The sequence below is a fragment of the Rhinopithecus bieti genome, unplaced genomic scaffold (genome assembly GCF_001698545.2).
Source record: "Rhinopithecus bieti isolate Rb0 unplaced genomic scaffold, ASM169854v2 scaffold_2272, whole genome shotgun sequence".
Taxonomy (NCBI): domain Eukaryota; kingdom Metazoa; phylum Chordata; class Mammalia; order Primates; family Cercopithecidae; genus Rhinopithecus; species Rhinopithecus bieti.
In genome coordinates this window covers 405,544-418,854 of record NW_016804163.1, presented here as the reverse complement: position 1 = coordinate 418,854, position 13,311 = coordinate 405,544, and the positions used below count along the sequence as shown (strand labels likewise).

Genomic DNA, 13,311 nt, shown 5'->3' with positions numbered 1-13,311 from the left:
GTTACCATCCTAATCTCTGATACAAAAGACTTAAAACCAAGATCAAAAGAGAAAAAGAATGGCATTACATAATGATAACGGGATCAATGCAGCAAGAAGAGCTAACTATCCTAAATATATATGCACCCAATACAGGAGTACCCAGATTCATAAAGCAAGTACTTAGAGACCTACAAAGAGATTTAGACTCCCACACAATAACAGTGGGAGACTTTAACACCCCACTGTCAATATTAGGTCAATGAGACAGAAAATTAACAAGGATATTCAGGACTTGAACTCAGCTCTGGACCAAGCAGACCTCATAGACATCTACAGAACTCTCCACCCCAAATCAACAGAATATACATTCTTCTCAGCACCTCATCGCACTTATTCTAAAATTGACCACATAATTGTAAGTAAAACACTCCTCAGCAAACCCAAAAGAACAGAAATCATAACAAACAGTCTCTTATACCACAGTGCAATCAAACTAGAACTCAGGATTAAAAAACTCACTCCAAACCACACAACTACATGGAAAATGAACAACCCACTCCTAAATGACTACTGAGTAAATAACGAAATGAAGGCAGAAATAAAGATGTTCTTTGAAACCAATGAGAATGAAGACACAATGTACCAGAATCTCTGGGACATATTTAAAGCAAAAAACAAGACAAAACAAGGAAAATTTCAGGCCGATATCCCTGATGGACATTGATGCTAAATCCTCAAAGATGTTGAATAGGCATTTCTCTGAAGAAGATACACAATAGCCATAAGAACATGAAAAGATGCTCAAAATTATTTTTCACTGGGGAAATGCAAATAAAAACCAAAATGATACCAGTCTACACCCATTAGGATGGCTATAATAACAAGTGTTGGTGAGGATATGAAGTAACTGAAACACTCATACATTGCTGGTGGGAATGTAAAATGGTATAGCTGCTGTGGAAAACACCTTGGCATTTCCTTAAAAAGTTAAACATAGAGTTAACATTACAGTTACCATATGAACCAGCAGTTCCACTCCTAGTTATATACACAAGAGAACTGAAACACATGTCCACACAAAAATTTGTATATGAGTGTTTACAGCAACAGTATTCATAATAGCCAAAAGTAGAAACAGCTCAAATGTCCACCAATGAATGAATGAATAAACAAAACATGGCATATCTATAAATAGAATAGTATTCAGTCATAGAAAGAAGTAGTGATATTTGCTACAGCATGCAAAGGCCTTGGAAACATGATGCTAAGTGAAGAAGCTAGACGCAAAAGGTCACATTATTGTTTGATTTCATTTATGTGATATATCCAGAATAGGCAAATAGACAGACATAGAAAGAAGACTAGTGGCTGCCAGGGCCTAGAGGAACGTGTGAATAGGGAGGGGCTTTTTCATGGATACAAGGCTTCTTTTGGGGGTGATGATAACGTTCTGGAATTAGGTAGTAGTGACAGTTGCAAAACATTATGGATATATTAAAAACCATTCAAATGCACATTTTAAAATGGTCAACATAGTGACTTTCACCTTAACTTTTTATTTTTAAAAAATAGAATTCATAAGTAGAGCTATGTATTTGAAAGTCATCAGTGTAAGGATAATCATAAGGTCACAGGCATAGGTATGACTGCTCAAGTAGATTTGTAGATAATTAAGAGAGAACCAGGAATTAAACCCTAGAGAACAAAACGCTGTGTGTGTGCATATGTGTGAGTGCATGTGTGCATGTATGTAGTGAAGGAGACCAAGCATGTACAATCAGGCTGTAACAGATTAAACTGAAACAAAAACAAACAGAACACTATAACTGATTATTACTTAAGTATTTGAAAGAAGTATTCCTTAATTTTAAAGAAGTACAAAGTAAAACTTTGAAAATCAAAGAAAAATTAGGTTCTATATAAATGCACCTAAACCTGCAATGTTACAAATGGTACCTGTCAGTAACTTCCATGAAATTGAGCAGCAAGGTATCAAAAAGAGCCATCAGTTCTTTCTGAAGTTGTTGCCTGACAGCAGTCCGGATATCATCTGTTTCTTCTCGTGCCTGTGACTCTGTCAGAACCAAGAGGTCTAACAGTGGGTTTGCATTCTAAAAAATGAAATTTGTAAAAAATATATTTACTAATTGAACTACATATTGTTTCCTACAAAGGTTTCTGTTGCTAACCACGTTCTAGATTAAGAGTTATATTACCTAACTAGCAGGTGTGGGCCTCTACTGCATTAGTAGAGATGTTCTAAATTCAAAAGATCTTTAATATGTTCTCAACAAAAGAAAAACATATTTATCATAGAAAATAGAACAAAAGGAGAATGAGAAAAACAAAACCACACATAATCATGCCACACAGAAATTGCCACTATTATATATTGATATATAACTCTCCTTTTGTTTCTGAGAATATAAACAGAATTAAAACTAGACATTTTTCACAAACTTATATCAAGTGAAAAAAATCATTACTATAACCATTTTTTCCTACTTCCTATTAACAATATTTCTGCAAAAACATTAGTTTAATATCTGATTGTTTTTCAACAATAAGGATTTACCACACTAACTCCTGGATAATCAATGATGCATAAATTTACTAAGCTGCAATACCCGGTGTACTCAAGTTGGATCTTATGTATGAATTCTGCAATAAAACTACTAAACCAAAATATTATGGTAGTTTTAATTTTTTGATATATATTGCCAAGTTGTCCCTGTAAAAAATGTACCAATACATACAATTACACAGGATGTGAAAAGACCCACAGAGCCCAAGCCAATGCTATGTGAATTATTACTGCAATAATCTTTGCCAACTTGATAGGCTAGTAAACAAATATTAGTGCTTTCTAAAATCTTTCCTCTTTTCCCAACTAAAAAAAAATAAAGGATTATTCCTAATAATATTGACAAAAGAAAATGTTACATTAATCACAAGCATTAATCATATTTGGGATATTTATTAATCATCTATGATGTCTCAGGCACTGTGCTAAAAAGAAAAAAGATAGTAAGATTTCGTTTGACTTTTTGACTAAACTAGAAGATTTGCATTTTCATTCCTGTTTTACAGATGGGAACACAGATTTATAAAGAGGTTAAATAATTGTCTAAGTCATAGACACACAAAGGCAGAGCAAGAAGCATCTTACTCCAAAGCTAGTTAATATTCCATCCTCAGCACAGTGTCACATCACTAGTGCACATAACAACATACAAAAAGAGATAAAATCAAAATGTAACTATTGTTCTTATAAAATCCTTCACCTAAAGAACTCAATTCAAAATTAACTGCATTCTCTTTAGGGAAAAGAAATGAAAATATGTAAAGAAACCTCTAAATTTCTTATAGTATATAGAGATACCTACACTTATTAGTAATATAACTGAGAGCTTTTGGAAACTATTTAGTAGAGACATTCTGCTCTTATTTTACAGTGTTTTAACATCTAAATAGTTTTTTTCCCAACTTTTTCTTTTATCTTAAGCAATATATGCCTTTGGATAAATTAAAGTTGCATAAGACATAACTGCAACTTTTATGTTTCATATATGAATAAAAGAATCGAGATACACATTTAGTAAACCATAAAAATAAATATATTTTCTACAGTGTTTTGAGCCCTAAATATCCAAAAGTTTACTCACACTAACATGCCTTCTGACTCCCAAAACTACTGACAAAATGAACAAACTGTTTATACCAAGATGCAAACTCCATCTTGTAAAACATATTGTCATTATCAGGAATTATTAATTTTGACATGCTGATAAAAATTAAGTAGAAGCTACCATTAATACATCAATATACTGATACAGTATGTGCATACCTAAAAATTAAGATTCCCCCCAAGAATCTCATCCTATTAATAACTTGTTTCCACTTGAAGATTCCTGAGGGTTTTTTCTCTTTTTACCTTTGATTTACATGTTAACACTGAAATTCAGTGAACCTCAGCAAATAACAGTTCTAAAATATAGGGTGAATTACCATTTCTCAAAGACAACAGAGTAGAATAAGATGTCTCTAATGATGCCTACAGATGTCAAGTGCTTAATCATATCTGAAGTTTTTGTCTTTAGATATTAGTATTCAATCCTAATTTTAAACCAACTACTTGGGCCATTATTTTGTCACTGTTGACCTCTAAAAGGCAACAATTGCTATAATGATGGCTCATTTTCTTTACGCACACAGTTACCACTCCTCACATCCAATTTTACATCCATCAGCAAGCTATGCCAAAAGTGTGTGCAAGACCCTCAATAAAGTCTGAGTGCACATGAGCCTGTTACGGGAAAGTCAGCCAAGGAAAATATATATGCTGTGTAGTTCTGTTAAGCTTCACCAAAAGAAAAAAAAAAACCAACAGCCCCACATTTATGAATTTCCATCAAAAAAATGCATTCCAAAAAGAAAGGTATTCAAATTCAGCACTTCTAGGTTATTATAAACAAAATATCATATTAAAAACAGATTAGAGGTACAATAAACTCCTAAATTGCCTAAGAATTACAGTATGTTTGTAATAAATGAATGTCTTGATAAAACACATAGAAAAAATTTTCACAAGAGAAAGTTCCTAAATCTTCCCTCAGGAAGTTAGATGATTTTTCTTTTCACTTCCTCTTAGCATTCTTCTGACTAATCAGGCGTTCATATCTGCCTAATTTTGTTTTCGCAACCACAGCTTCTGTATATCTTTTCACATATGTCCATACATTCAAAGCAATTTACTTGGAAATGTTATTTTACTGAACTGCTTAAATCATTTCTCACTTATTTTACTCACTTCAAGGGATAAACTTTAAAAGGTATTTGATTTTCTATTTCCAGGTTCCCTTTATCCTAAACATCGGTAATTATATAACACATATTAATTTATCTTGTATCATAATATTTAGGGAGTAAACCCACCTGACAGCGAATACTTAAGTTCGCTTTTGTTTACTCTTAAAAGTATTATTATTTATAACACTTGTGGTGATAATATATGAGATAAAGTAGAAGCTTTCTAAAGAAAGGTTTAATACCATACAAAGTCAAATAAGTAAACGTAACTGGACCAAAATCCTTTTCAAAACTGCATTAAAATTATGGTACAATCATCTAGATTCTTGTAGGAATTTTATTTTAATTTCATAACTATGAATAAATTATAAAATATACATCAACACTTATGACATACTACAAAATTTACAGCAATTTAAATGTACGGTGTTACAATACTTAACAAATATAACAAGATTGAAATCATATCTAATATAGTTTCTGACCATAATGATAAAAAACTAGAAGTCAACAAAAGAAGGAATTCTGGAATATTCACATATACATAGAAATCAAGTAACATGCTTCTGAACAATCAATGGGTCAAAGAAAAAGCTGAAAGGGAAATTTTAAAATGTCATGAGACAAACAAAAATGGACACAAAACCAACCAAAACTTACGGGATGCAGCAAAAGCAGGTCTAAGAAGGACATACGTAACAATAAACATCTATGTCAAAAAGAAAGATATCACGTAAACAACCTCAACGAACTAGAAAAAGAAGAATAAATGAAGCTAAAACTTAGTAAAAAGTAAGAAAACAATGAAGATCAGGGCAGATACAAATGAAATAGAAACTGGAAAAACAATAGAAAAGATCAACAGAATCAAGAATTGAGATTTTGAAAAGATGAACAAAATTGACAAACCTTTAGCTAGACTAATAAAAAAGAAGACAAAATGAGAAGCGAAAGGGAAGACATTACAACTGATACCACAGAAATACAAGTCATAAGAGACTGTTATTAACAATTTTATGTCAACAAATTGGACAACCAAATGGAAAAAATCCTAGACACATAGAGCTACCAAGATTGAATCATGAAGAAACAGAAAATCTGAACAGATCAATAACAGGGAGATCAAAGCAGGAATACAAAGTCTTTCACCAAAGAAAAGCCCAACACCTGATTGATGGCTTCACTGCTGAATTCCACCAAACATTTAAAGAAGAATACTAATCTCTGTACTCTTCTAAAAACTCCAAACTCATTTTATGATGGCAGCACTACACTGATACCAAAGCCAGACAAGGGAACTACGGGAAAAGAAAATTACAGGCTAATATCCCTGATAAACACAGATATAAAAATCCTTTACCAAATACTGGCAAACTGAAACCAAGAGCACAATAAAAAGATCATTCACTATAATCAAGTGGAATTCATTCCAGGGATGCAAGGATGGTTCAACATACACAAATGTGTAAATGTGATACACCAAATTAACAGAATTAAGAACAAAAACCACACGATTCTACCAACAGATGCAGAAAAAGCATCTGACAAAATTCAACATCCTTTCATAATAAAAACTCTCAATAAATTAAGTAGAAAAGGAATCCCAACACAATAAAGGCCATATATGAAAAACCCACAGCTAACATCATACTCAATGGTGAAAAGTTTAAAGCTTTTTCTCTAAGATCAGGAACAAGATAAGGATGTCTACTCTCACCATGTCTACTCAATACAGTAGTAGAAATCCTAGCCAGAGCAATTAATCTATAGAGAAATAAAAGGCATCCACATTAGAAAAAAGGCAAGTTAAGTTGTCCCTCTATGCTGATGATATAATCTTAAATCTAGAAAAACCTAGACTCCATCAAAAAACTTTGATCATAAAAATGAATTCAATAAAGTTGCAGGATACAAAATCAACATATAAAAAATCATCATTTCTATACACTAACTGCCCCCCCCAAAAAAAACTCATTTAAAATAGCTACCAAAAAAAATTAAGATACTTAGGAATAAATTTAATCAAAAGGTGAAAGATCTCTACACTAATGTCCAAGTTGCAGGTACCAGAATGAAATCATGTCCCAAGGAGAGGGGAGGGGAAGGGAGAGGAAAAGGGAAGGAAAAAGCGAAGATGAAAAGGAAGGGAGAAGGGAAGGGAGGAAAAGAAAGAGGACAGGAAAGAAGAAATGAAAGGAGACTAACAACCCAATTGTGGAGGAGAACCAACAAGGACATCAAGATACAATTCACAAAAAGACCAAATATGAAAAAAACCTCCATCTAATTCAAAACAAGTTATCTATCGATAAAACCACAAAACCTCATCACACACATACCTCTACAATTTGACTCAGCAATTACAATTCTAGAAATTCAGTCTATAAATATACTTGCATATATAAGTAACCTTGAACATAATACATGGTTTCCATTTTTGTTAAATCTTAACAAGTTACAAAATTAAGGTTTTGTGTGCTTCTTGTAATTAACTACATAGCTTATTACTGAGTATTGAGAGTTCACTATGTACAAGGCACTATAGTAAATGCTGGGTATGCAATAATGAACAAAACAGTCCCAACTTTCACCAGTCTACAATAAAGGAAAAGATAATTACTATGGTTTGAACGTTCCCTCCAAAATTCGTGTTGAAATTTAATCCGCAAAATAATAGTATTGAGAGGCGGGGCCTTTGGGGGTGACTGGATCATGAACACCCTACTCTCATGAATAGACTAATCCATTCATGGATCAGTGGATTAATGGGTTATCATGGAAGGGGACCTGGTGGCTTTGTAAGAAGAGAAAAACCTGAGATAGCACATTAGCACGCTCAGCCCCCTCACCATATATACCCTGCATCACCTCGGGACTCTTCAGAGAGTCCCCACTAGTAAGAAGGCTCTCACCAGATGTGTCTGCTTAAACCTGGACTTCCTAGACTCCATAACAGTAAGAAATAAATTTTGTTTTTTACAAATTACCCAGTTTCTGGTATTACGTTAGAAACAACAGAAAATAGCCTAAGGCAATAATAAACATCTAAATAAGTTTTATATACACACAAACATTCATATCAGTTAGCATGTCTAACAACACAGAATTCATATTTTTACAGAAAATTATCTCTAAATTTTGTAAATGCATTAATATATAATGAAATATATTTGCCTTATAAGATCCACTATCTCCTCTATCAGTTTAGGCCCTCTTTTCTATTTTTTTTTTTTTTTTTTTTTTTTCTTATTTGTGTAAAGCTTTATCTTACCTACGGTGAGTAAATTCAGATGGTATTTGCAAATAAATACACAAACAGACAGACAGACCAACAACAGGGACCTGGCTTCTTGGGTTCTTTGCAGACTTCTTAGAATAAGAAATCTGAATAGCCAAAATTTTTAGAATAGTTATTTAGAAAAATTTTAGAGCCAGGCACGGTGGCTCACACTTATAATCCCAGCACTTTGAGGCCGAGGTGGGTGGATCACCTGAGGTCAGGAGTTCAAGACGAGCCTGGCCAACATGGTGAAACCCCGTCTCTACTAAAAATACAAAAATTAGCCAGGCATGGTGGCGGGCACCTGTAATCCCAGCTACTCAGGAGGCTGAGGCAGGAGAATGGCTTGAACCCAAAAGGCAGAGGTTGCAGTGAGCCGAGATCGCGCCATTGTATTCCAGCCTGGGTGACAGGGCGTGACTCCGTCTTAGAAAAAAAATTTAGAATTTTTAGAAGAGCCAAAAATCTAAGAGTACTGGGGGCTAGAAGGGTAAATACTCCAGCAGCCGTTATTTAAAGCCTGAGCACACTTCACTCATTCTTCATAACTTCACCATCCTGCCTTCAGTTGGCTTTGTTAGCTAACTCTCAACATGCCTATCTGGACATCCACCCTGTCCCCTGCCACCTGAACTGAAATTCCCACTTAAAAATACAGCTGCAGCAGAAAGTTCACATGCAGAACAGGTTTGATTAAACACAAGACTGTAGGTCCCATTCACTGTACAGAATTTTAATAAACACATTCACAATCTTATCAGGAAAGGCATGTTATGAGCCATTCATTACATAAGGACGACTTTACCAAGCACAGGCAATGTAAAATTATCCTTTTCCATAATATAATGTTAATGATTTCTACAAATAAGTTACTTCCCAAACTTAAAATCCAAATTCCTTAATAACACCACTTACATGTCTAAGAAGTAATTCGAGAATCCAGTTTAGAAGTTCTAGTGAAGAATTTCTTCTTTGTTCTTTTATTAATTTATTTAAAAAATGTACGATATCTATTAGCAGTTTCTCATCTTCAGTGCAAGCAGGAAGCACTTGTAAAAACCTATAATGAAAAGACAGTAATCATGGTTTCTAGAGCTTTAAAATACACAATACCACTGTTCATCATAGATATGGGGACTTAACAGGTGCCTTGTGAGGACGCTATTTTATGAGACACGGTCCTAAATGCTTTGAAAAATGCAAAGTTGAAACAAACTGGGTATCTGCCTTCAACAACATGAGCTTATAGTGGAAAAAACATGTGGACAAGTAACTAAAACAACCAGAAGTGACAAATTTCGTAAGAGAAAAATAACAAATTCAGGAAAAGCACCAAAAAAATACCAAGGGGAAAAACACTAACTCTAACTGTCAGTGAAACTTGGTTTTGCATACTGGGCATGCCATGTTTCACTGATAAGGATTAGTACTTCAAACCTAATTCTGACCAACTTGAAAAAATAAGGTAATAAAGTGAGGGTGAAAAAAAGTCCTGCAAGGATGCTACCAGTTTGTAAGAGGCATGGAAAACACAGAAGGTAGACTTAGGATGTAAGTTTGGAGTAAAAGGATATGAGCCAATTTTCTTACATTTCTTTAAAAAGAAAAAAAACTGTTTTAAGAGAGCTAAAAGATTAGTAGACAATAAAACTTTTATTTAAAAGGGAGAAGTAGTTTGGAAAATCATTTTTTTAAAAAGCAATCAGGAAGAGATATGATGAGATTCAATTTTCTCTGTAATGTTTTATTTTTTATAAATCTAAAGCAATTGCATCAAAAGGTTAATAAGAGTGACAATAATACGAATCTTAATATTCAGCATTTATTGAGCACCAACCTTGTGCCAGCCTATGTTCTAAGAGCAGGGTTTTTGTCAAACTTCATAACAACAGTGTGAAGTAGGTACCTCTATTTCAAAGACAAGAAGACTCAAGCAACAATATGGTTAAGTCGTTTTTCCACAGTCATACGGCTAGCAAGTTTTAAAACATGAATACTAAACTAAGCAGTCCAACAGCAGGGATATATAATGCTATATTTCTTAGTAATGTGGTGTTTGTCTCATTATTATTTTTCCTTACTTAAAATTCCCACATCCCCAAAATGACATTCAGCTGCGTAGGATGGCAAGTGTCGGATTATGAAAATTGAGATTAGAAAAATACACTGAAAGGATGGAATGAAATGATGATTCTAACAACCATAGATCTTTGCGAGATTAATGATTTAACAATCATAAAGATTATAAGAAGTTGTCCATGATATCCAGTGTAACATTAAAATATCACCTCTGTAATCCCACTTTATATCTGCCCTCATATCCCTTAAATCTAAGTGTACTATCCTCTTTTCAATTCCCCTTGAAGACACAAGACACTCTTTCCTAACTCAGGGCCTTATCCCTTTGCCTGGCATTTAAAAAAAAAATTAATTTTTATAATATTGGTTGAATATGGCATTTTAGTTTAGAGGAGAAATAATATATAAGTGGTAGTGAGTCAAGTGATCATCCACTTATGGATTCAAAGTATCAAATTTCTGTCACATAACATGCTCCAAACTATATTCCATTTATTGTTTTATTTTTAACTGACAAATAATAATTGTATATATCTTTAGGGTACAATGTGGTGTTCTGACACATGTATACATTGTGGAATGATCTACTCAGGCTGATTAACATACCCATCACCTCAAATATTTATTTCTCTGTGGTGAGAACATTTAACATCCATTAATTTAGTTATTTTGAAACATATATTATTATTAACTATAGTCACTATGCTGTAATACATCACCAGAACTTATTCCTCTTGTCTAACTGGAATTCTGTAACCTTTCAGCAACGTCTCCCTTTTCTCTACCCACATACCCCTGCCACTTGCCTCTGGTAACAATTCTACTCTCTACTTCTTTCAATTTGACTTCTTTAGATTCCATACATAAGAAAGACCATGTGGTATTTGTTTCTCGGTGTGCCTGGCATCTTTTCGGCTTCCAATCCCATAGGCTTTCACATCCTTCTACCTGTTATGCCTTGGCTTAAGCTTCATTCTCTGAACCACTTTCTCTCTACTGAAGAGGGATAAGATGCTCCTCTAATACAGTTTCATAATAGTCTGCTTGGAAGCATTTCTACTTTTGATTATACTTTTAGCTGTCTTAATTGCAAGTTCCATGAAAGCAGGACCCTATCAATTTTGCTCACGGCTACATTTCCTACAAGAGTGACACCTAGTAGGTGATCAATAAATGTCTGTTGAGTAATGGAAAAGCAGTAGGAAAAGAAAGGCAGTAGTTCCTTTCTTCCTATTCACCCCACACCACAGCACCACACCCATATAAGGCACCATGTTCAGATCTCAGGGAGAGTCCTAAGAAACACAATACCCTTGTAAAACAGCATGAACAAATGAGAAGTCTGGACACTGTGGCTTTTAAAGTCTATCTAAAACAAACAAACAAACAAAAAACCATCATTTAAAGCAGGGTGGGGGGAATAGAGAAGAAATTATAGTCATGTTTAAATGAAGAGTTGTCACATGTGAAGACAGTATTTAATTCTGTGAGTCTGAAGGACAGAATAATAGGCAGAAATGACCAGGTACAGTTCAAAAGAACAAAAAACTTACTAATAATCACAGCTCAAAAACAGAATGAATATCCTTCAAAGGAGGTGTTCATGCTGAGGCTGCATGGCCAACTGTACACTATGACTTATGCCATATTTGAGGGATATAAAAAGGAATGTAATAAACCCAAGGCACATGAGAAGACAAATATTTAAACAACTGTAGAAGTAATGCAGGAAAGCCATGTGACAATCATGGTAACTACAATTCCACATACATTACAGAGGAAGAAGAGCTTGGAGCTCAAGGAGGAGTAGATATTCACAAGACAGCCAGGGAGTTAACTATGTAAAAGCAAGGAGGTATAAAACAGAAGTGTATGCCCGAAAATATCAAGCAGTTTCATAAAACCCCAATATTTGTACTTCATAGAAACACAGTATATGTTAGAGACAGAGGTGGAAAATGCAGCTGAAAAGGTAAGCAAGAGCCAGATCAAAAAGAACTTTCTACAGCATGCTAAGGGGGTGGAATTCTATTAATATCCAGCACACCATGGAAGAGAACCCACAGGTGACATGTATTTCAGAAGGATCATTGAGGAAGCAACATAAATGAGTGGCATAAGGTTAAAAGCAGAAAAATCAATTCACTAGTCAGTCTACAGTCTGGTGAAAAATGGAGAAAAACAGTAGCAATAGGACTTTCAGTAGGAAAGGAGTAGAGAGGCATTAAACATGCAAACTCAACAGAAACTAGTTGAAAGAAGAATCTAGATACCTCTAACAACTTGTAATCCTACTGAACCATGACTATCATCTGTTTTCTTAAAATAAGTTTCCAAAATGGTATTAGATTATAATAGTATGCTTGTGTGTTAACATACACATATAAAACATACGCATAAATTAATGTTGGACTGTTAAAATAATCAGCTTGGAAAGTTATGTTTAGAAGCCATAGTACCATAAGTAAAAAGATGCTAGAAACCATTTTTTGCTGTCAAACTGAAATATACTTTTGTTAATAGTGATAAATAGTCATCGTTTAGGGTGGTGTTCATTTCGGTATATATGTAAAAATCATTTTTACCCTTCTCTGGATAGTTGAGTTTTTGCTAATATCATTTTTTGGTAAAAAATTAGGTATGACTTCAAAATATAGTAAGACTTCCTTACAGCTGTTGTTTAAATGACCTGAGAGTACAATTTCAAAATATCTAAGCAAAGCCAGAATTATTCTAACATGTACACTCACACCTAAAAGGACCCCTTTTGGGGAACATTCATTTGGATATATCACATATTTGAAAATTAGCCTCAAAGTATATTTACTGACATGGAAAATGTCTAAAAAATAACATTATTTTAAAATACAATTAAAACCATTTACACAGGTATGAACATGCTTCTCTATATTTTGTTTTGTCTAGAATGATACAATTTGAAATACTTGTATTTAAAAAAAATTAAACTAAGCTTATAAAAATGTTCTCAACATCTCAATACTTTATACAGCCATAATTTATGGGAATTTTCTATCTCCAAGCACCATTTAAGTTGTTGGTTCATCTTAGATAATTAGTCAAAAAGGTGATGTTCCTTTCTATCATTAAACTGAGTGAAAGCAAAACTAAAGTTTCCCAAAGCCTCATTAGTACATATATTT

At 33.7% G+C, this 13,311-nt stretch overlaps 1 protein-coding gene across 2 annotated transcripts in view; it reads right to left on the bottom strand.

Moving 5' to 3' along the window:
• The window catches only part of RTTN (rotatin), a 218,092-nt gene that overhangs the window by 121,518 nt on the left and 83,263 nt on the right, over window positions 1-13,311 (bottom strand). For both annotated transcript variants that reach the window (XM_017867073.1, XM_017867072.1), the window contains 2 exons: window positions 8,987-9,131; window positions 1,939-2,093 (listed from right to left, as the gene is read on the bottom strand). In XM_017867073.1, the coding sequence (XP_017722562.1) occupies window positions 1,939-2,093; window positions 8,987-9,131 (300 nt within the window). The remainder of the gene's footprint in view (window positions 1-1,938; window positions 2,094-8,986; window positions 9,132-13,311) is intronic.